At 46.2% G+C, this 24,996-nt stretch overlaps 1 protein-coding gene across 1 annotated transcript in view; it reads right to left on the bottom strand.

The window, feature by feature from the left end:
• The window catches only part of GMDS (GDP-mannose 4,6-dehydratase), an 802,997-nt gene extending 779,038 nt beyond the window's left edge, over positions 1-23,959 (bottom strand). Inside the window, exons 1-2 of the mRNA XM_073630960.1 lie at positions 23,736-23,959; positions 22,040-22,193 (exon numbers count right to left, since the gene is read on the bottom strand). Coding sequence (XP_073487061.1) covers positions 22,040-22,123 — 84 coding nt within the window. The 5' untranslated portion in view covers positions 22,124-22,193; positions 23,736-23,959. The remainder of the gene's footprint in view (positions 1-22,039; positions 22,194-23,735) is intronic.
• Positions 23,960-24,996: the final 1,037 nt, after the last annotated feature.

Genomic DNA, 24,996 nt, shown 5'->3' with positions numbered 1-24,996 from the left:
CGGAGGATTAAGACGCATCACCCCCTGTATAAAGTTTCGGATCAGAGAATGCGAAGCAAGCGGCCGTTGAAACAACACTGATAAGGCCGACACCTGGCCCTTGATGGTACTCAAGGCCAGCTTCATCTCTAATCCTAATTGTAGAAATTCCAGATTTCTACCTATGACATATTTCCTGGGATGCCAACCCCTGGATTCACACCAGGATACATAAGCTTTCCAGACACTATGATAAATCATTCTGGAAGCTGGCTTCCTTGCCTTGATCAAGGTAGATATGACAGGACCTGAAAGCCCACGATTTTTCAGAACGTGGGATTCAATAGCCCACCCGTCAAATCTAGCATTTGTGAGGCAGGCTGGAACACCGGCTGGAACACCGGACCTTGAGGTCTGGGTGTATCGGTAGGGTCCACCGGGAACCCACCATCATCCCTGCTATTTCTGCTCATCAGGTTCTTCTGGACCAAACGGGGGCCACCAGAAGTGCCGACTTCCCTTCTTGCCTGAGTCTGCGAAGGAGCCGTGGCAGTAGCAGAATGGGAGGGAATGCATAAATCGGTGAGAGCCGATGCCACGGAATCACCAACGCATCCGTCCTGCCTGCAAGAGGATCCCAGGCAACCGGTAGGAAGGATTTCCCCTTCTGTAGGTTTTCGGGTATGAGCCATCAACTGAGGCTCTGACGCATCGCATGCGATAGGTGCATTGGAAAGTTTAATGCCTGCACCTTCCTGTTCCAGGTCAACAGAATACTGTGTTACAACAGTTCTGCTTGGAACTGCGCATAGGGAACTGCTTCGAATGAAGCCACCATCTTCCCCTGCAGCCTTATACAAAGGCGGACAGAAAGACCCTTCTTGGCCCTGACTGTCAGAATCAGCTCCCTTAGAGCAGTGATCTTTGCCTGCAGACACTTCAGTTAAGCAGAAAAACTGGGCACATATAGGCCTGCATCTCTGATGCCTATTGATATCAGAAATTCTCCTCCCTGCAGGACGGAGATTACTGTCTGAATTGATTCCAAACGAAAGGACTGCATCCTTGGGAATCGTTTCAGATCTCTCAAATCCAAAATGGGTCTGTCGTCCCCATTTGGTTTTCGGACCATAGAAAGATTGGAACAAAGTCTCAATCCTTGATCCTTTGTGGGAACCCCCACAATGACCTCTTGCGACAAAAGTCGCTTTATCGCTAGAAGGAGCGACTGCTTCTCTTCTGGCTTTCTGGGAACACCTGATCTGAGGAAACGAGGAGAGGGACATTCTTGGAACTCCAGTCTGTACCCTAAGGTTACCGTGGAGATCACCCATCTGTCCTGGAAGTCCTTCTGCCAGGGCCCTGAGAGCTGCAGCAGTCTTTCCCCCCACTCGAGCAAGCGGGGCGCCCCTTCATGAAGAGGTCTTAGTGTCTTGCTTAGAAGACCTTTTCCCCCAGGATTTCTTGTGTCCCTGGGGTTGACTCTTGTTTCTTGCCCCATACGGAGGAGACCCTCGTGGCTGCCTGGAGGCTGATGCCCCTGGCGCTGGGGAAAGAGTCCGTTTAAAAGAGGGACGCTTACTCTTCTTCTTATCAGGTAAGAGAGTGCTTTTCCCACAGGAGATCATCTTGATATAATTATCCAAGTCCTCTCCAAACAACCTTTCACCACGGAAGGGAAACCCAGCCAGTAGCTTCTTACATGGTGCTTCGGCTGACCAGTTTTTCAACCATAAGATTCTACGTATATGCACCAACCCAAGCAAGAGGCGAGAGGTTTGCACGATAGAATCTCTAATGGCATCAACAGCATAACATAAAGCCGCAGGAAGGTTAGCAAACCCCTGGGCCTACTATTCAGGTAATACTTTGATGACCTGTTTAACATGGTCTCTTAAGTATTGACAGACTCCAATCGCTGCTACTGCAGGTTGGGCCACTGATCCTGCTAAAGAGAACACATCTTTCAATAAGAAGTCCATCTTTTTATCCACAGGATCTTTGAGCATCTGAGCGTTGTCTACAGGACAAGTCAGATTACTATTTACAGAGGAAATGGCCGCATCAATGGCCGGTATTCCCCACCTCTTAATAAACTTTTCTTCCATAGGATAAAGTGTAGAAAACTTTTTCGGCGGAAGAAATCGCTTATCTGGGTGATCCCACTCAGAATAAAGCAGCTTTTCAAGTAAATTATGAACAGGAAAAGCATGTGCTGCTTGGAAAGGTTTCAGTGACCCCAAAGCAGAAGAGGTTTCTGTAGTAGTTTCAGGTAGGGACAACTTAAATGTGGAGCGGACCAAACCAGTGAGGATCTGCACTAAGACTTTCTCCTCTTGGGAAGTCGCAGAGGGTCGCTCTCCACCTGAATCCTCCGAAGAGGAATCATCTGTCCCCTCCCGATCCTCTGAAAGGGATTCATCTCCTTTATCCCAGAGCTCCTCTGACTGAGGGTCTTGGGAAGCAGAGGAAGGCCTTGTGCGTTTTCTTTCACTGCGTGAAGATGTAATCGCGGCCATTAGCTTTTTCTCTAATCCAGAAATGGTTGAGGAAAAAACTTCTTGTGTAATGTACACAGGGGCTGAAGTGCCGGCAGCAGATGTAGCCCCTAACCCCAATGGCTCTCCCTGTCCAGCTGCCCCTGGTCCCTCAGGAGGGGATGGTGTAGCAGACAGGGGGTCCTCAGAACCTGAACGAGACCCCCTAGTGCCTCTGGTTCTTGGGGTGCTTGAACCTCTTCTACCCATAGTGCAAAGCAACAAGGTGTGAGGTATCAAAAGCGAACACTGACTGCTGAGCGATGTAGTCTGGCTAAAAGCCTTGCTACCAAATGCCCAGTCCGGTGTTCTTTAGTAAATGCAGCCTAGGGGAATGCCTGTGTCCCACCTTACATGCGACTGTCAGCTCTGTGTCTCTCCAAAGCTCAGAGCACCTGTACAGTGTGCTTTAAATGGCCATGCTTTCTGGCACTGTGGGCGTCTGGGCACGCTGACGCTGTGCTGACGCCCCGCCCCCCCTTCCCCCCCCTCGTTTTTGAAAAACGAGCGCTTCCCGCGCGAGCCGAACCTTTCTGACAAGCCTGAAGGGAGGCTGGGGTTGGGGGAATAAGGAGGAGGCCGGCAGTGATGGGCCCTGCATCGCAATGCGGCTTCGGTGGCGGCGGCGGCAGCGGCTGTGACAGTGCGGTCTCACCCGCCTTACAGCATACCTGAGCCTTTCCCTAGCCTGGGGGGACCATCCCAGCAGAGAAAACCCCCCACCATCTACCTTTGGAGCTGGAGGAAGAGCTAATGCAGCGGACGCTGAGACAGATCAAACATGAAAAGGTTTGTGCTCTTGGCAGCCCCCGGTGGTCACAATAGGCACAGCATGCATTCACCTTAAAGGAGAAAAGCCACTAGAATTAAAATTCTGTGGAATCTCCTCTTACCTTATCCAGGCCGCAGGGTTCAGTTTACACAGACCCAGCCTTCGCCTCTCACGGTGGGCTCCGTTTGTGGAAAAACCGTCAGAGACTGGGGCCCCCCATCAGTAGGGGGATCGTTCAGTTCTGGGCCTGTAAAGCACCTCGCCAGAAATTAGGAAGTTTAAAGCCATTTTCTGATCCGCGGGTCCAGCTCTCTAAAAAGAGAAGCGTTACAGGTAAAACCTCGTTTCTTCGGACACGAGGCCCGGGTACCATCCAATTCGGCCATGAAAAGACACTTTGAATGGATCCGGTCGCCTGGCTTGCCCCAGTATAGGATCTTAGAATATTCCTTTTGGAGCTTCAGCACAGGACATCTTTACACGTCCAACACCTAAGACACTGGTGTAAAAACTGAGGTATCCCTGGAAGGGGAGGGGTTATATAGGGGGTTGAACTTCCTGATTAGGGTGTGACCAGTGTCCAATACCTAGTGATACCCTATAACCCATCAGTAATTACTGTGGCTCTGTGTCCCGTGATGTCCGAGAAAAGAAAAATTCATATGAAAACCATTCTGTGTAAGAAATTCCAGCAGTGAATAATAGATCTTTCAAACTAGCTTCTCTGCAAACAAACAAAGTGGGAAAACCCTCCACCACACAAACAGCTCTAATTAATCCACCTTACCGTAATGTTTGACCGCCTATAACGGATGGTCAAACGAGCTTTGTATATAATCCAGATAGTAGGGAATAATCAGAACTCCAGACAACAGCTCTCGATATAAACACTTCCAAAAGGAATCCATCTGCATGGATTGCCTCCAGTTCAGTTTTAAATCACCACTTCTTGCTACCATTTTCATTGCGATCAGATGGTAATCAGGATCTTGATGGCCAGCTTTAGACAGACACTCCCTTCCAAAGGATTCTAATTTGTGCTGAGTAGCGCCTTAGGTGAAGGAAAGGGTTTAGGCCTTCAGTGAAATTTCTACCTTCTGTTACAGCCAAAGATGATTCGCTTGGCTTTGTTTAACCATCACAAGAAATGGGTTTTTAGCTGCAAGGTCTTTCATTGAAAACAGCTCTGAACAGACTTCTCTGGACAGTAGATGTGTGTACCAGGACCCCACTGATTTCTGCCAAGTCTGAGCTAATGGTGCCACAAAGCTCTGGACATTGTGTCTCACCTCCTGCATAAGTTTCCTTAGCTGACCACTGCATTTTAAGCCCTTAACAGATTGGTTCCTGGTGCTTCTGCAGAAGAGCATGGACATCACATCTGGAAACACCTGTCTCCCTTACATTATATAAAAATTAGTGCACTGTCCCTTTTAAAAAAAAGGTATCAACATATTGTACTTATAAAACATCTAGATAAATACATCAAGTAATAAATCAGTGGAACAGTCCAACACGAAAACGTGCCATGCTAAAAAAAACTCTCAATCCGCTTGAAGATGTACTCAGGGATGCATGGATTCATAAAAAGCGCCATATAAAAAAGGCAAAAAATTTTTTTAAAATCAGGTTTCTGCTTTATTCACTTTGAACGGCTTTTTCACCAGGGTTGCCCTGTGTAAGAAACCCTTCTCTGGGTTGTCATGCATTTCCCGGCATGACACCCCAGAGAATAAACTTTAGCACAGCAGGTTTATGTTGGACTTTTACACCAATATATTCCTTGGACTTGATTGATGGAATTCATTTCCACTTTTGATACACATGTTGCACTTATTTACCGAAGGTTGTTTGATTTTTACTTTGGCTTACACTTAAAGGGTTACCGCACCAATTTTTATATAGTTTTAGTCTAGTATTCGATGTTTGAGTGCTGCTGTCCTCACTTATAGAATTTATTTTTGCTCCAACGTGCAAAAGCTTTTTAGTAGTTCCCTTAAATATCTGCCTGTGTGAGACCTTTTAGGTAAAGCGAGACCACCCTGTGTTTTGTTGCCATGCTGTTTTACCATTGGTTTGAGATTTTTCCAATGAACGGTCTTCAAGAACATCACTTTGCATGACATTTGCTTACCAAGTCCCTACCCTACCACACAGATAATAAATTAACTAAAATTATTGCAATTTACCCTACAGGTTATGTTACTGATTATTTGCACCTTTTTGGTGTAACCGTTTAAAGGAGAAGTATAGCCAAAGCCTGCTGTTGGCTGATGTCACAGGGCCAGTGGACGCTCTGAAAAGATCCCGACCATATGTTTATGATCCTCCCAGGTGCCCGGACCAGCAGCTGGCTCAGCCTCAGCGAGCCGTTGGGAGACAGCCAACCGCTCCCACCTCCTCCACAGCCCAGTGTGCGCTGAAGCAGAAGAGCACAGAGCGGTGACTGATAGTCACCAGCTCCTTGTAGCCTGAAGGCTGAGAGCTAAACAACAGTGGTGTTGGATCGGTCAGTTCTCAGTCTTAGAGGCAGCAGAGGACACATGCAGCATCGGACCAATGCTACACTCTATTAGAAAAAAAAAAAATTTCTCTAAGAATCCCAAACTTCTCTTCTGATCATGCACTGGTGCATATCCCTGCAAAATCCTTTAGAAGTTGATTTTTGTTTTTGGAGAGATCATACTTGCCTAGGTCGATGCTGCATCTGTCCCACTGCAGCTCCGAGGCTGAGAACGGAGTGATCAAACATAACTGATTGCTTGGTTCTCATTGCACTGGAAGCAGAGAGCGGTTGACTGTCGGTCAACAGTTCTCTGATCTGCCCCCTCCCCCACACTTACTGGAGTGCTCGGCTGTGGAGGGGCAGGAGCAGCTGGCTCAGGCTCTCAGCAGCTCACTTAGAGGCTGATCTGGGTGTTGGTCCAGGCATCTGGGTGGATCCAGACCATATGGTTGCGATTCTTCACCCGCTTGTACCGGCTCTGACATCAGCCGACTGAAAATGGGTCACAGGAGTGCGGAACGAACTGCACACTTATGATCCATAGGAGAAGTACAACCAAATGAGCTTTGGCTGTACATCTTAAAGATTAACTTCTGACAATCAGCTAAATGTACAGAAGATATGCATATATGGGAGCCGTTTTAAATGCCAAAGGAATTTTATTTGTCCACAGCTTTGCCACACAACATAGTCTGGCAGGGCACAAGACCCGATTTGTCTCTACTACTGGTAAAGGGGAATTAAACCCTCCTATCCTTTACAGACAAGAAAGCTGGCATCTTAGCCTCTGATTTGCAGTTGCCATGGTGCTGTACATGTGATCAGCTATGACATCAGCTATTTGAGGGCTTGACAGTTTGGTTGGGAACTGGCAAACTTGGGAACTTAGCAAATTTGCTAAGGGAACTGGGCAGCTTCCATTAGTCTCTGCAGTTAAACCAACGCTAGAAGCACATTGCTTGGGTTTCACAGAAATATCATGAGGATGGTATAAGAGACTGACGGAACATCTGGCATCTGGAGCCGAGACACCTGGTGACGGTTGCACTGGATCTTAGGACGCCTTCTATTGTCTGCTACTACATGCCTATTACCCCTGCAGGGGTTTAAGGAGCTGGTGAGTGGGGATCCTTGAGGGGGAGCACTAAAGTCACTGGAAATCAGCGGTTTCCTTCACAAGAGTCACTACTTATAAGAACTTTGTGCCATTCTGGAGCTTCATATCTACAATATACATTTTTTCACCACACGGTTCATCTATATATATTTTTTCTATATTCATTTTTTTCACTATGTGTACCTGATGGGACTGTGGTTTAGTATGGACTTTATGTTTATCTGATATATATATGGTTCACCTGCTGGACATTGTATAGTATTATCACTTTATTAGTTACTTTATAGGGTGTACATAATTATATTTTTATATCACCTGCTGGTGGAGACTCTGATGGTAGGATCTCTCCATACGTTATTGGGAGGTTATCACTATTACACGTATTTATATATATTATTTATTTTTTATGCATAATTAATATTTTTATGGTGGTAATCACGAGTATTATAGAGGCACGGTATAATATATAAGGTACCCCGGCTAGGTAGCGCCACTAAACCCCTACCCTTACTTTCTCATTTATAGCATTCATCTCACCTCCTTGTTGGGTGTGATTCAGGGGAGGCTGCAAACCTATTCAGTCAGTGAGCGCGGAAATATTTGTATTTGTTTTCTACATTTACTTGTGTCCTGTAGAAAGACAGAATAGTTTGGCTGGGAGACAATATGGTTTTCTCCCCCCCCAGCGTTGTGAGCGTTATGTGAATTTTTCAAAACCTAAAAAAGTTTACCAGGAAAGAACTAGTCGATTCCCTTTGAGTTGTACCAGTTGTGCTGCTCAAAGCAACCCTACGTTCTGTTTATCTACTTTGTTATCAACCAACCAATTGAATCGGTAATCCCTGGCTAGCGAATGTTTCCACAGTCACAAAGTGATGGAGACTCTACTGTTCTTAGTTCACTATTTTTCTTCACCGTTCAACTAAGCTGCTGTTAAGATTCCAGAACTATTGACCTCACATCCAGCCACCGTGCATTCACTGCAAAATTGTGCCTTAACACACTTACCCAATGCCCTGTGACTGGCAGGCCGGTATGATATACTCGGCTGAGCAGAAATATGTATTGCCCCAGGCAAGAAGGCCTGAGGCTCTTTTCACCCTATCAGATACTTTATTGCTTCTAAATGAATACTGTTCCAATACTATCCTGGAATATTAGGGGCCTCCAGGACCCACTTAAACATACCATGGTGTCCACCATTCTCAGAAAGCACTCACCGGCTATTTATGCCCTCCAGGAAACTCATTTGGTTCCAGAGACAGTATCTTGTGTTAACTTTGCATGGGTGGGATGGGCATGCCATTCCACGCACACCTCCTACTCAAGGGGGGTGAGTACTGGTACACCGATCAGTAGATTTCCAGTTGTATGACAAACTTATTGAGACTGAGGGGAGGTATGTGATCCTGCTTTGTAAAGTGTACCAACTGAAATGCATTTTGGCTGCTTTATATGTCCCACCCACCTTTAACTCAGAGGCATTGAGAACCCTCCTGGCATTCCAGCTTAGGAATCCTGACCTACCTTTGATCACTGTAGGTGACCTCAATTGCTCTATGGACCCTGTCCTGGATAAGCATCTCCCTCCGGTGACCGGCTGCACTATTACCTGAATGGTGCTGCGGAAATTCACGGAGGTGGTGGGATGGATAGACCCTTGGTGAGGCCACAACTCGCAGCAAACAATTCTCCTGTTTTTCTAAAATGCATCTCTCCCTCTCTAGGATAGATCTCTGTCTATGCATACCTCTAACATCCCACTTCCTACATGACATCAAATACCTAGTCAGGGGAATCTCTGATCTGGCTACACCATGCGGAACACCCTAATCTTAAGCATTCCTGAGAGGTATCCTTATCACTGAAGTTACGGGTATTAAATCTAAAACGAGTGCACTAAAAGCAAGCGGAGCGAATAGTAAGCCAGCTTGAGACACAATTTATAGATAACCCTAGTGATTCTAATAGAGAGGCCTGGCTGGCCGCACAGGAGGCGGTTGATCGTATTACTAGTTCAGCAGCTGATTGTAAAAAGCACTTTAAAATGGTTATAACCCTTTACAACCACTTTATACTACAGGCAAGCCTATAATTAGGCTTACCTGTAGCTACACTGGAGATCTCCTAAACCTAGTTTAGGAGAGATCCCTGTGTTTGCATGTGCCAACGTCATCCGCACATGCGCACTTAAGCAAACTGAAGCAACTGCACGTACGTGCCTTTGCTTCAGTTGTACTGTGTGGTTACCAGAAGTGACGTAATCGCGGCTCCGGCCAATCACAGTGCCGGAGCCGCAATACCCGGAAGTAACCCCCCCGGAGAGATGTCGGCCGCCAGAGTGGTGAACGAGGACCACTGCGAGGGGTTCGATCTCAGGTAAGCAATTCATAATGAGCTAGTATGCTATGCATACTAGCTCAATATGCCTTTGTCTTGCAGGTTTTTTTTTGTTTAATTTTTTAAAAGGGTTTACAACCACTTTTACGCACCAAACATGAGCAGGAGTGTTCGCCATCCTTCCCTATCATGCAGGAGCTGGTGGATTATTATTATTCAGACCTCTACCAGTCTCATGCAGGCTACTCGGAGGCGGAATTGCAGACCTACCTGCGGGCCGTGGAACTGCCCCACCTCTCCGCATCCCAAATAGCACTTCTAGATGCCCCATCAGAATAGAGGAACTGCAAGAGGAGATTCGCCTCTCCCCTAATTCCTAGGCCCCAGGGGACGATGGCCTCCCGATAGAAATTTATAAACAATATAGGGGTCCCATTCTACCACATTTCAGAGTACTTAATTCAGCCAGGGAACGTCAATGCCTGCCAGCATCTATACGAAGTACAATATTACCTCTACTGAAGCCAGGTAAGGACCCGCTGGACCCGGGTTCATATAGACCAATATCCCTCTTACAAAATGATATTAAAATACTAGCCGAAGTTCTAGCCTTGAGACTCAATAAGGTTATCTCCTCCATTATTCACCCGGACCAGTCAGGTTTCATTCCCCAAAAATCAACTGCCATAAACCTCTGCAGACTTTAACTTGCAAGCCCAACCAGATAATACCTGGCACAGGGCACTGCTGTCATTAGATGCCCATAAGGCTTTGGACAGCATAGGGTAGCAATACCTCTGGGCAATTATGAGTAAATTCAAATTTGGGGACAAGTTCTTGTCTGGCTGCTTTATGACTCCCCTCAGGCAGTTTTTTTTAGAGAAGTGGGCCACACCTCCTTACCCTTCCGTCTTCACAGGGGTACCCGACAGGGCTGCCCATTGTCCCCATTACCATTTGCCGTCACGATGGAGCCTATGGTCGCCTTGATTAGGTCCAATTCATCTATCTGTGGTTTTAAATACAGAGGACTACACAAAAAACTTATGCTTTATGCTGACGACACCATGTTACTCTTGGGAGACACAGACTCAGAGGACAGCAACGTTGGTCATCGAGAAATTGTGTACTCCGGCTTACCGATTAACTGGACCCAATCCTCATTAATGTTAATAAATGCAGGACCTGAAAGCCAGGGCCCTGCGCTACACAGCATACCAGTGACCTCTAGCTTTAAACATCTGGGGGTATAAGTTACCCCCAAGACACAAGATTATATCCCCCTTAAATTTAATCACCCATGTTAGGTCGCATTCACGATAAAATTAAAGTCTGGTTGAGATTAAAAATGTCCCTGGTGGGTAAAGTAAACCCTCATAAACAAATCTTCATGCCGCAACTTCTCTATATTTTGCACAATACCCCAATGGTGGTTCCCCTTACAATATTTTGCATTATCAATTACATCTTTTAGGTCCTTCCTATGGCATGACAAACCCAAGAGTTAAGCTGGAACAATTGCAGAAACCCAAAGACACGGGGGGCCTGGCCCTACCTAATCCGTGGATTTGCTACGTAGCAGCCCAACTACAACATATTGACGGGGCCATGTCTCCACCACAAGCAGAGGTGGGGGAAACTCCGAAACAGATCCTACCAAAGCCCTTATGTGTCAAGTAACAGGAGTTACTGAAGTAGCAAAGGGGTTGGAGGCCTTGGCCTATGCAAAATCCAATAAGTTCTCCACATTTGCCCTACTCCAAAAAAATATGGAACAAGGCCAGACACCTGCAGGCCATCAAAGGTTTTACTAAATACAGCCCAATTCCAGACAATGGTTACTATCCGGAATTGCAATTCTTGACACGTGGGGCTCAGTGGAGGAAACACAGAGTCACGCACCCGAACCACATTTTTGTGGCAGGCAAATTAAGCGCTTTTTCTGACATGCAGGAGCGATTGCGACTTCCACAGATTATGTACTTCTACTATATGCAGCTGCAACATGCTGTAAGAGCTCAAACTAGCGAGACTCCGTGGGTGCCATCCCCAACCCCCATATTCCATTACATGGAGGAGGTGTCCTGTTTTAAGGGCTTTATCTCTTGCTGTTATTCAATGTTATTGTCGGTATTCCTGGCAGGATTCCCATTGGGGGCGGTGAGAAAGTGGGAGAATGACGTGGGCACTTTTGAGGAAGATCAGTGGGAAGAGGTCCTCCAGGCTGTCCAAATGTCATCCCTGAATGTAGCGCAACGCCTTTTCTAGCTGTACATAGTCTTGCTGGTGCATTTTACACCCGCAAGGCTGTTTAGAATGGGGGCAAGTCCAAACTCTGATTGCCGTCAATGTGCTAGAGACCATGGAGATTGGATCCATATGCTGTGGCGCTGCCCCAAACTACACCTATACTGGACAGGGGTCCTGAACACCACTAATAAGGCCTTTTCAGTTAATATCTCGACAGATCCCAAACCATGCATACTGGGTGTGCTGGACGACCTTCCCCTTGGAGGAGAACTTTAAAACCACCTATTGCAAGAGCCCTTTTTCAGGCTCGCCTGCTTATCCTTCAGCGATGGAAGGCAGTTGACCCTCCCACGCTCAAGGAATGGATTAACTGGGTGGGTGACACTTTATGCTGGAAGATGAACCGCTCCAGCCGTAGGATTCCCTGGAATATTCGATGCATTATCCTGGCTGGATACCCCCTGGACTTTCCCCAGTGGACCTCATACTGAACAGACTATTGAGTTAAACCAGTTGCTTGAGGTTTACAATCTGTAAAGTTACTTAAGATTTAATAGCGCAGTGGGCCCTGTAGAGTAGCGTGCTGAAGGTGCATAATGATGACGATATCATGTTGAGTGCTGGTGTAAAGTGATGATATGTATACCAATTGTACACTGTAACTTACTGAATCTGAAATCCATATCATGTTTGTAATTTCATTAATAAAGTTTTTATTGACAAAAAAAAAAAGTTTATTAAAAAGGATAACTTGGATAGGGTTTAGGGAAGCCATGGGGTACCCCAGAAAACAGAACATTGAGAGGACACTCTTCTCTGCACAGCTATTTCTTAGAACAGCTCCTTAAAGTAGTAGAACAAAGCGGACAGCAATAGGACATCATAAGTAATGTTCCAGGACAGGCAAGCCTTAATGTTCATGCACCAGGGATTAAATTGGAAGTCTTATTTTTTAATTGCACCTACAGGTAAGCCTATAATAAGGCTTACCTGTAGGTACTGTAAATATCTCCTAAACTTGCAGTTTAGGAGATATTCAGAGTGCATGCAGCCAATGACATCAGCGCATGCGCTCTTAAGGTCTGGCTTACCATGCCGGACCTTCAGAGCCCGTGCCATAAATGGCGGCTCCCACGCGAATGCGTGGTAGCGACCTCATAGCAGCTCTGGCCACTCACATCGCCGGAGCCCGCGAACCCAGAAGAAACACCGGGGATGATGTCAGCCAGCTGGTGTGCGGGTGCCACTGGAGGGCTTTGTGTTAAGGTAAAGGTTTCACAAAGAGCTAGTAAGCATCGCATCCTAGCTCAATAGGCCTTTGTCTTACAGGTTTTTTCCTCTGAGATTACAACCTCTAATGCCGCGTACACGCGGTCGGACTTTTCAGCTACAAAAGTCCGACAGCCCGTCCGACAGACTTTTGGCGGACTTTCAACAGACTTTCTAACGACCGGACTTGCCTACACACGATCACACCAAGGTCTGACGGATTCGTACGTGATGACTTACACCGGACTAAAATAAGGAAGTTGATAGCCAGTAGCCAATAGCTGCCCTAGCGTGGGTTTTTGTCCGTCGGACTAGCATACAGACGAGCGGATTTCTGGGTCCGGCAGAGTTACGACGTAAAAATTTGAAGCATGTTCCAAATCTAAAGTCCGTCAGATTTGCGACTGGAAAAGTCCGCTGAAGGTCCGGTGAAGCCCACACATGATCGGATTGTCCGCCGGATTTGGTCCGTCGGACAAGTCTGGTCGAAAAGTCCGACCGTGTGTACGCGTCATAACAGTAGCAACAGTCACTAGGATCCTTCACTCAGGTCTGTGCTCACAGTGCCTCTGGGACTTTAAGGTCTCCCTCCAGACTCAGGCAGTTCTCGGTGAAGCCCCTCTTCGCTCCCAAAGCATTAGCTGCTATAAACAGGTCCAGCTATACACAGCTAGGACCTCGAAGAAACCAGTAGAATCTTCAGCTGGACTGCCTAGAAGGGCAGTAGCCCTTCTGGCTGTGAACCTCTACTCCTGGGGAACAGCCCTGCTCTGAGGGTCCAAAATCTTTATGCACTCTCCCAGCCACCATCAGGGCACATTCCTCCCCAGGGATTGGCTGGAGCTGCGTATAGTGCATCTGGAAAGTATTCACAGCACTTCACTTTTTCCACATTGTTACATTACAGCCTTATTCCAAAATGGATTAAATTCAATCTTTTCTTCAAAATTCTACAAACAATACCCCATAATGACAACATGAAAGAAGTGAAATATTTGGCAATTAAAAATAGAAAGGATTCACAGCCTTTGCTCAATACTTTTTTGAAGCACCTTTGGCGCCATTTACAGTCTCAAGTGTTTGTGTATAATGCTATAAGCTTGGAACACCTATTTTTGGGCAATTTATCCCATTCTTCTTTGCAGGACCTGTCAAGCTCCTTCAGGTTGGATGGGGAGCGTCAGTGCACAGCCATTTTCAGGTCTTTCCAAAGATGTTAAATCGGGTTCAAGTCTGAGCTCTGGCTGGGCCACTCAAGGACATTCACAGAGTTGTCCCGCTGCCACTCCTTTGTTATCTTGGCCATGTGCTTCGGATCGTTGTCCTGTCCGAAGAGGAACCTTCGTCCCAGTCTGAGGTCCAGAGCGATCTTGAGCAGGTTTTTAGCAAGGATGTCTCTGTACTTTGCTGCATTAATCTTTCCATCGATCCCGACTAGTCTCCCAGTTTCTGCTGCTGAACATCCCCACAGCATGATGCTGCCACCACCATGCTTCACTGTAGGGATGGTATTGGCCAGGTGATCACCATTGCCTGGTTTCCTCCAGACATGACACTTGCCATTCAGGCCAAAGAGTTCAATCTTTGTTTCATCAGACCAGAGAATTTTGTTTCTCATGGTCCGAGTGTCCTTCAGGTGCCTTTTGGCAAACTCCAGGCAGGCGGTCATGTGCTTTTTTACAGAGGAAGGGCTTCCATCTGGCCACTATCATACAGGCCTGATTGGTGGAGTGCTGCAGAGATGGTTCTTCTCTCTCCACAGAGAAATGCTGGAGCTGTCAGTTACCATCGGGTTCTTGGTCACCTCCCTGACCAAGGCCCTTCTCCCCCGATCGCTCAGTTTGGCTGGTGTTTGCCACATCACTAGTTAAAACACCAAAACTTAAAGTGATTGTAATCACCTTGTAAACCCATTCAGGTTAAAATCGAAATGAAAGGCAAAACATTTTTGTATAGATATAAAAAAAATCAAGTTAGACTTACCGGTAATTTGTTTTCCAGAAGTCTTTCAGGACAGCACCTTGAGAGAGCGTGGCTCCACCCACTTGACAGGAAACACACCTCCACCAAACTTTAAAAGGAGGCTCCTTCCCACTTATCAGTAGTAGTAGTAGTAGTAGTAGTAGTAGAGAACCTCCGGCCCAAGCTGGAACACATAATCAGAATATGGTTAGTCACAGCATAGTAATTTAATATAATAAGGGCGGGTTGCTGCTGTCCTGAAAGACTCCTGGAAAACAAGTTACCGGTAATTCTAACTTGATTTTTCCCTTAACGTCTTTCAGGACAGCACCTTGAGGGGATAATAGAGACTTACCCACTTAGGGAGGGACCACAGCCTGTAAGACCTTTCTGCCAAAAGCTTGTTTACTTGCCGACAGAAGATCCAGCCTGTAATGACGGACAAACGTAAGGTAACTTGACCACGTAGCCGCCTTACAAATCTGATTTGGGGTGGCACCAGCTATTTCTGCCCATGTAGTGGCTTGAGCCCTGGTAGAATGTGCTTTAATCCCCAACAGGGGAGATAGCCCCGATTGAGAGTAGGCTGCTAGAATAGCAGATTTAAGCCATCTAGCTATTGACCCCTTAGAAGCTTGTTGGCCCTTCTTAACAGAAAAAAAAAAGTATAAACAGAGTCCGAGGACCGAAAGTTACTTGTTATTTCCAGATACTGTAATAAAGACCTTCTTACATACAAATTGTGGAATTTGCCTTCTTTTTCTCCCCAGGGGTTAGAGCAAAAGGTTGGCAGGATGATCTCCTGCGACCTATTGTGGGCTGACGCCACCTTTGGTAAAAAACCCGGATCGGTTTTAAGTATAATCCTATCTGTGTAGATGGTTAAAAAGGCTCTTTTAACAGATAGGGCGTGCAGCTCACCAATTCTCCTTGCTGACGTTATTGCAACTAAGAACAAGGTTTTAAGAGTAAGATTCCTTAGAGAGATTTTTTGTAGTGGTTCAAAGGGTTCCTTTGTGAGGGCTTGCAGGACCACTGATAGACCCCAACTGGGAAAGTGCTTAGCCGGAGCTGGTCTGGATCTGGTAAGCCCCTTGAAAAATCTTAAAACCAAGGGCTCAGAAGAGATTGGTCTTTCTAGAAATACTTCCAAAGCAGCTATTTTTACCTTAAGGGTGCTGACTGACAAGCCTTTGTCTGCCCCATCTTGAAGGAATTCCAAAATTGACACTAAATTTCTTACCTTTCTTTTTGTCGAAAGACAGAAAGAGTTGTAGACTTTCCACTATTTAGCATAGATTTTTCTGGTCACTATTTTCCTACTGGAAAGTAAGGTAGTTACCAAAGGTTGTGACAGACCCTTGTTTCTTAACAACTGCTCCTCAGAAACCAGGCCGTGAGGCTTAGCCTGGCCACTCCCAGATGCTGTATTGGACCCTGTAGGAGCAGGTCTTGCCGGAGAGGCAGACGCCAAGATGGCTTGACTGCCATCAGTAGAATGGTGGTAAACCATGCCCTTTTTGGCCAAAATGGAGTAATTAGGATTACTGCCACTTTCTCCCTCAGTATCTTCCTTAAAACCAACAGGATAAGTTGGAAAGGAGGAAATGCGTAACCCAGATGGAAGTTCCAGGGCTGAATTAACGCATCTGTCCCCTGGGCCCTGTAGTTTCTGTGAATCGAGAAAAATACTGGGAGTTGTGTATTTTCTTCTGACGCAAATAGGTCTATTTGTGGTTGACCCCAGGCCCTGGTAATCATTGCAAAGATTTCCGGATTCAAGCTCCATTCTGACTCCTGAATCCGCCTTCTGCTTAGATAATCTGCCACTACATTTAAGGTGCCTTTGAGGTGGACTGCTGATAAGGACCGTACATGATTTTCTGCCCAATTCAGGATCTTTGAAGCTAGCAACTGCAGTGTTTTGCTTCTTGTGCCCCCCTGTTTGTTTAGGTAGGCTATGGTAGTGGCGTTGTCTGAGAGGACCCGGACATGGGAACCTTGAAGGATAGGAGAGAAGGCATCTAATGCTAAGGCGACTGCCCTTAGTTCCCTCCAATTTGAGGACCTCTTTACTTCTGTCCGAGACCACATTCCTTGCGTGAAGTCTTGATCTAAGTGAGCTCCCCAACCCCATACACTGGCATCTGTTGTTACCACCTTTTCTATTGGAAATGACCAGAGCAGGCCCTTTGACAGATTCTCCTGTCTTCTCCACCACCAAAGTGATTATTTGATTTGTGTGGGGATTTTCACCTTTGCTTCCAGAGATTCTGTCCTGTGATTCCATATTCTCAGGAGAAAAGTCTGGAGAGGCCTGAAATGTAACCTTGCCCATTGAATGGCTGGTATGGTTGAGGTTAGGGTTCCTAGGGATGACATCACTTGTCTGACTGATAATTCCTGGTTTGCCTGTAAGGACGCTACCACCTTCTGGACTTTCACCTTTTTCTCTTCTGGGAGAAAAATCTTCTGTTCCCTTAAACAGATCTGATACCCCAGGAATAGTATTTTCTGGGCCGGATTGAAATTTGACTTCTGCATATTTATGATCCAACCCAAGGCTTCTAGATGACCTCAGGCTTTTCCGAGGTAGTCTAGCAATTTTTGCCTGGAGTGGGCAAAAAAGAGTAGGTCGTCCAAGTACGGAATTACCACAATCCCCTGCATGCGAAGAGGTGCAAGCGCTTCTGCCATTATTTTTGTAAATATTCGTGGGGCAGAAGAAAGGCCAAAGGGGAAGGCCTTGAATTGCAAGGTTTAGGATTAACCGAAAATCTCCGGATGGCTTTTTTTATCAGGAATATACGGGAGTAAAATCCCTGATAAAGCTCCCCCTGTAGGACGTAAGTCATAACCCCCTGATCTACCAGATCCTTTAATAGGCTCTTCATTGCTAGGGATTTTGTTACATTTCTTGGAAGATTTGTCACCAAGTACCTTTCTAGGGGGAGATCTGAAAATTCTATACTGTAACCTGGGCTAGCATATTCAGAATGTATTGGTTTTCCGTTATGCTTGCCCAATAGGGAAGAAAGCCCTGCAGTCTTCCCCCCACCTGAAACCGACTGTCATTGTGTCTTGCTGGTTGACGCAGGAGGATGGAAAAGGACATTTCCTTTGCCTTTTCCCCTCTGCCCTGACCAATTTTTCTTTTTCTCTTGAGGCTTGTTTTGTTCCTGAACCCTGTGAGGATGAAAAAAACATTTGACTGGTTGTTTCTTCTTTTTGACAGGAAAAGATTTCTTTTTATCTGCAGTCCTGTCCAGAACTGAATCCAAATCAGGGCCAAACAATAAGTCCCCTAGAAAAGGCACTCCGCATAATTTATTTTTAGATGCTGCATCCCCTTGCCAAGTCTTTAGCCATAAAGCCCGTCTAACAGAATTAGTAAGGGCTGCAGCCTTAGCTGTCATCCTGATAGGCTACGGCTGCTGAGAGAGTAGAAAAGGAGTCAAGGATATCTTGCTTAGGGGAATCTGCTATTATATGAGCTCTAAGCTGATTTACCCAATACTCCAAGTTCCTGGAGACGCAAGTAGTTGCCATTGCTGGCTTAAGGTTGCCCATAATGGATTGCCAAGTCCGCTTGAGCTGTTGATCTATTTTTTATCCATGGGGTCCTTTAAGATCCCCATGTCATCAAATGCCAGCTCAGATCTTGACACCTGAGAAAAGGCTGCATCAAGTTTTGGAACCTTATTCCAGAGAGCCGCTGGGTCTTCATCAAAAGGGAACCTTCTCTTATGGGCCCTAGAGAAGATTGTTTCAGAAATCACTGCGTGGACTGGAAAGGTACGGGACTTGGACTCGCTAAGCCCTGCATACATTTTGTCGTGTAGAGACATTTCCTTATGCTCTTCTTCCAGGCCTAGAGTAGCATAAATAGCCTTTAAAAGGCCGTCCACCTGATCCAAAGATAATTTATATTTGGAAGACATATTCTCCAGCATATCACTATCCTCATCTGATTCATTAGAATGAGAGGGGGAAAGCCCCTTCTGGTTCAGAGGACCCATTTCTGCCTCCACTGCCAGGACTAACAGTGAGCCTTGAGAGGACTGTGAAGTAGTGGGCTGACTTGCAGATGGATTAGTGAGTGAGGATCTGAATGATTGAATGGTAGCACCCAATTCCTTTTTAGCAGATGTGATTAGATCACTGCATGCGGAAGTGGTTTCTTTCCTCACCAAGGAGTCAATACATGTTTGACATAAAGTCTTTTTCCAGCCTTCATTTAACTTAGTTTTGCATGAAGGACATTTCTTTCTAATCCCAGCACCACAGGTGCACAGTGAGTAAAGCCACCAGACTCATGTGCCCTGACAGGCCCCTCCGCCACCAGGGGGAAAAAATACCCTCAAGCTTCACTAAACATTTAGGGAGAAGAGGGCTAGAGAGAGACCCCACAGTAAAGCTGAGCAGAAACTACAGTCTGCTCCTTACCTGGGCCTTGCTGGTGCCTGCTACACTTGCTGCAGTTCCTGAATCCATGCCGAGGCAGCAGCGTGATTCTTGTGGTGAAAACGCGGTTCCGGAATCCAATAGCACCTGTGCGCCGGACCGGAACTAAGGAGGCACCAGACCTATTCCTCCCTCCTCCCCCTGCGCTTCCGGCGGAAATGATGCTTGGCGCCTGCTCCTCGGATGCCGCCCCACTTCCGGATACCTCGCATCCGGCAGATGCAGTCCTCTGACTGCCCTTCCCAAGATGGCGGCGGTGTCAGGAAAAAAAAAACCCAAACATGTGCTGGCCAAAAAACAAGTGCCTGTCATGCCTGACGCCCCCGCCCGGGAGCAGCGATTCCTGGAGCAGTCCTGGATCTCCCCGAGCACTGACAAGGGAGAAAGAGCCCATCCACCCGGCACCCGTAAGTCTGTGGAAAATGGGAGGAACTGGCTCTCTTGAGGTAGGGAAAAAAAAATAGTGGAGTAGGAAGCCTGTTCTCTCAGGACAGTACCTTGAGAGCTCCAAACTCCCACATGTGTTCCCGCCGGAGGAAACACAAAAACTGATAAGTGGGAAGGAGCCTCCTTTTAAAGTTTGGTGGAGGTGTGTTTCCTGTCAAGTGGGTGGAGCCACGCTCTCTCAAGGTGCTGTCCTGAAAGACGTTAAGGGAAAAATACAATTTTTTTCCCCCCTTTTTTATAAGTGATCATATCCCCTCTGTTCTCAGCTGCATAAGAGCTGAGGGGAGGAAAAGCAGCAGCACACTGCGCTTCACAGTGAATAGCTGTGCAAGGGGGGGGGGGGGTGTCAGGATTGATCATTGGAGAAGATTACATGGAGTTCCCATCAAAGCTATAAAACAGACCAATATGTGCTCTCCTGCTTAGTGTGGTCAGTTTTAATTAGGAAAACAAAAAGGGACTGGCGGGAACACCAGGGATTTTACACAAAGGAAGCAATACAAAGAACAGGATACTTTGTCGTACAAGTACATGCTACAGCAGGCACATATCAGGAATATGAAGTGTTGGGGTAACAAACGCTTTCAAGTAGTATTAGGCCCTTAGTATAATATACTTTAAAAGTTCACTTAAATCCTCCCCTTACTTCCATTACTCTTCCGTTTCTTTATTCATGCGGACTTGATTTGCAGATTCATAAACTATACACCCACAATCCGAAGGTATCATCTAGGGGCAGTACAGAAGGATCAGGCACTTTGGATCATTGTCGCTTACTGCTTGACCTGTCCAACTATTGATTTGATATGTCACTAATGGGCATTGAGTGCACCACCATTGTTTGCTACTTTGTTTTATCTTGACTTGAAAAAAAACGTAAAAATATTGAACCAAAAGAATTAAACAAGTAGATAATGTGATTGTCTTTTACTGTGCCCCAAATTCTTAAAGCTAAACTCCAAGCAAATTTCCAGTGGAAATTAGTGCAGTGTACTCTTCCTGACGTCATCATGCCCATAGACCTGCTCAGGACATGAAGACACTAGAAACTGTCCACTGCTGGATCATGGGGGAGCACCATTTGCCATTGGAGCGGAGGATCGGGTTAATATACAGCTTTCTTGTCGCCCCTTGACAAAACAAGTAGGTAATCCATGCATTGCAGACACAGCCCCACTGCATGGGGAAAAAAAAAAAAAGTTCAGCTTTAACCATTTGTGCTTGCGATTTTTCTCTTCCTTTGTCTCATTTCAGCACTTCAAACTTTGCGTTGGGAAGTATGCCCTGAGCACATCAGAAACTTAAATTTTCAAGACTACATGTCCACCGACTCCATGCATACTAGGTTTGTCCCATGCATGCACAGTACAGGTCACTAAAGCTCTTTTGCTGTGCTTGGCTGTGGCATGTGCAGAATGAGCTGTCTGTACTGCACGTTTAGCCCTCATTCACATTGACTGCGGCTTTGAAATTATGCGACTTCATCTGAAATCGCAGGATTTCAAAGCCACTGGTCAGTACGAATTTGAGTGCGAGTTGAAAGACATCTATGCAGCTTCTTGCACAGAGGTCCATGCAAGTCACACCCAAAATTGCTTAAAGTGGTGCAGAAACTTTTTCAAATCAATGCAGCAAAGGCGGCATCACACCAATTTGAACAGTGCGATTGCCATCAATAGGGTGCAACTTGTCATGCGATTTGACCTGTCAAATTGCACAAGTCGCTCCAGCGTGAATGAGGGCCAATGCTGCTTTTGGCCAATGCATGCACAGTACAGACAGCAGCCTGTATTACCCATGTGTCAGCCAAAGACAGCGCCAGACAACAGTAAAGGTAGCAGTTCATTCTGTACCTGCCTCTGTCAAACAGAGAAAAAGAGTGCTAGTAACCTGTACTGCGCATGCATCAGATATACACAGCTCTGCCACTGCTGCGCATGCATTACACAGGCAGCATGCACCTATTCAGCAAGCACATTAGGGTGGCTCCAGGGAGATCCTGAAAGGTAAAGGAGCCACCCTATAAGTGTTCTCAACTCGTGTCCTCAGGAACCACTAACAGGCCAGGTTTGCAAGATAACTGAAATAGATCAGAGGTGATATCATTTGCTGCTCATTGATTGCAGTATACTAGTCTCCAGCTCCCCAAGGTAATACCTAAAATCTGGCCTGTTGAGTCATGACATGAGTTGAGAACCACCGTTATAGGCAGAATCTCTACACACCGAACTTTCAAAAAAAAAGTCAAAAAGTGTGTTTTTGTTAAAGTAAGACATGCTATTAATTTTTTTTATATTTCATTAAAGGTTTAATAACACTTTAAACCTGCTTAATCCATCATGAGCTCTAAACCCTATATCCAATTCCTTCAAATGAGCAACAAGCAATAGTCTCACCTGGCCTGTAATTCCTGTGATTAGTGCCACCTTCCTGGGCTTGCCACCATTGGATGGGGATCCGTTTCCCTGATTGCATGCCATGCTTCAAGACTGTTGATCTGTGTAGAGAAGAGACCGGCTGTGTGTGCTCAGCAATGTCACGCAAGATGCACTAAGGGAAAAGGAAGGGACAGGTAAGACAGGTTATACAGGTGCCTTAAGAGTTAAATTACAAAGGCAAGGGAGGGGCCTGGATAAGGTGGCTATTGGTGCTGAACACCCTGCTATTCCAAAGAGCAGGAAACAATTACTGCGCTAAGACACACAGGAGGGGAAACGTCAGAAAATGGTAATGTGACACATGGCAAGGGGTGTGTTCGTGTAAGGAAATGGGTAAGGACCAGGAAGCTCAGGTGTAATCACATACCAGGACGATCACAGGTTTGCTAAAAAAAAAATAAAAAAAAAAAAAACACATACAATGTAGGTCTGGCAGTAAAGGATTATAAATATAAACCTGCAGAGGAAAACACAGGATCTATGTATCTATAGGAGCACACAGGATCTACAATGGGTGAGCGAATTGTAAATCTATAGGAGCACACGGGATCTACAATGGGTGAGTGAATTGTAAATCTATAGGAGCACATGGGATCTACGATGGGTGAGCGAATTGTAAATCTATAGGAGCACACGGGATCTACAATGGGTGAGCGAATTGTAAATCTATAGGAGCACACGGGATCTACGATGGGTGAGCGAATTGTAAATCTATAGGAGCACACGGGATCTACAATGGGTGAGCGAATTGTAAATCTATAGGAGCACACGGGATCTACAATGGGTGAGCGAATTGTAAATCTATAGGAGCACACGGGATCTAAATGGGTGAGCGAATTGTAAAGATATAGGAGCACACAGGATCTACAGTGTGTGAGTGAATTGTAAAGATATAGGAGCACGCAGGATCTACTTTGTGTGAGCGAATTGTAAATCTATAGGAGCACACAGGATCTACAGTGTGTGAGTGAATTGTAAAGATATAGGAGCACACAGGATCTACAGTGTGTGAGGGAAGAATTGTAAAGATATAGGAGCACACAGGATCTACAGTGTGTGAGTGAAAAACTGTAAATCTATAGGAGCACACAGGATCTACAGTGTGTGAGCAAATGGTAAATCTATAGGAGAACACAGGATCTACAGTGTGTGAGTGAAGAATTGTAAATCTATAGGAGCACACAGGATCTACAGTGTGTGAGGGAATTGTAAATCTATAGGAGCACACAGGATCTACAATGGGTGAGCGAATTGAAAATCTATAGGAGCACACAGGATCTACAATGGGTGAGCGAATTGTAAATCTATAGGAGCACACAGGATCTACAGTGTGTGAGTGAATTGTAAATCTATAAGAGCACACAGGATCTACAGTGTGTGAGTGAATTGTAAATCTATAGGAGCACACAGGATCTACAATGGGTGAGCGAATTGTAAATCTATAGGAGCACACAGGATCTACAGTGTGTGAGCGAATGGTAAATCTATAGGAGCACACAGGATCTACACTACAGCAACCACCTTGACAATTCAGTGTCCTCACATAGATATACAGAGGACAGTGTAGCAGGTGTACTGGCAATGAGCATGTCCTTGTCTAGTGCTTCTTGGAAGCATTAAAGCCACATTGTAGAAAGCAGGAAGTGATAATTACTGAGCTGAGAGGGGACGTCCAGGAAGCTGGCTGGTTCCTTATTAGCAGAGCTGGCGAAGAGAACAAGAAGACACACAAGGGCCAAATGAAAAGGTAAACGATTGCTGATCATCAATTTTATACTCCTCCACTGGCCGGCTATTCGCTTCCTGTTTCGTCCATGAGCTTGAATGCAGCGGCTCCACCGACAACCAACCAGAAGCTGCCCTCCGCTCGCGAGCCCCGCCCAGCGCTCCACCCCCCTCTCTGCACTGTCACACTGACACCGCTCTTGTTCCAGCGTTCCACAAAGTGCAGAATCCAAGAGCAGCGTGCGCGCTCCCCGGCGCTTTTCAGGCACTGCGCATGTGCAGGCAACAGTGCACGTTGATAATCCTCTCTTGATCTGTGTGCGGCTGCTACATGTTGTAACAAATTGCTCTTCTTCATACGATGTAGCTCACAAGACTTCTCTGTTTAACCTTAAATAATACAAATACTGCTGTGATAGCTTGCTGCGTTTTTTAAATATTGTATGTGTGCAGTCTATTTTTTTTAACCGGGTGATGCTGCCAGCAGCCAGCCAAGGTACTTTCTGTAAAAGGGGTGACAACCAATGGCGGCTGGTGCTCAAAATTTTTGGGGGGGCGCAAAGAAACTGAAAAATTCTGAAAAAAACCCCATCAATTGCAGTCTCACAGTGCCATCAAACACAGCCACTGTGCCCATCAATTGCCACCACTGTGCCATCAAACGCAGCCACTGTACCATCAAACGCAGCCACTGTACCATCAAACGCAGCCACTGTGCCCCATCAAACGCAGCCACTGTGCCCCATCAAACGCAGCCACTGTGCCCCATCAAACGCAGCCACTGTGCCCATCAATTGCCACCACTGTGCCATCAAACGCAGCCACTGTACCATCAAACGCAGCCACTGTACCACATCAAACGCAGCCACTGTGCCCCATCAAACGCAGCCACTGTGCCCCATCAAACGCAGCCATTGTGTCCATCAATTGCTGCCACTGTGCCCATCAATTGCTGCCACTGTGCCCCATCAAATGCAGACACTGTGCCATATCAAATGTTACCAGTGTGCCCCCCCCCCGCTGTCTGCACTTACCTGTCTCGGTGGTACAGTTCCTCGATGCTCCCTGATGTCTTCTGTCCTCTCTTCCTGTCCTCTGCTATCATTGGATGCCTGGCGTCCAATCACAGCACCTGTTGTTTCAGCCAATCAGGTGACGGGTAATAGATCCGAGCACCTGATTGGCGGAGA

Source organism: Aquarana catesbeiana, linkage group LG05, assembly GCF_042186555.1.
Source record: "Aquarana catesbeiana isolate 2022-GZ linkage group LG05, ASM4218655v1, whole genome shotgun sequence".
Lineage (NCBI taxonomy): Eukaryota > Metazoa > Chordata > Amphibia > Anura > Ranidae > Aquarana > Aquarana catesbeiana.
Note: the sequence above shows the minus strand (reverse complement) of the source record. Positions and strands in the feature narration are given on the sequence as shown.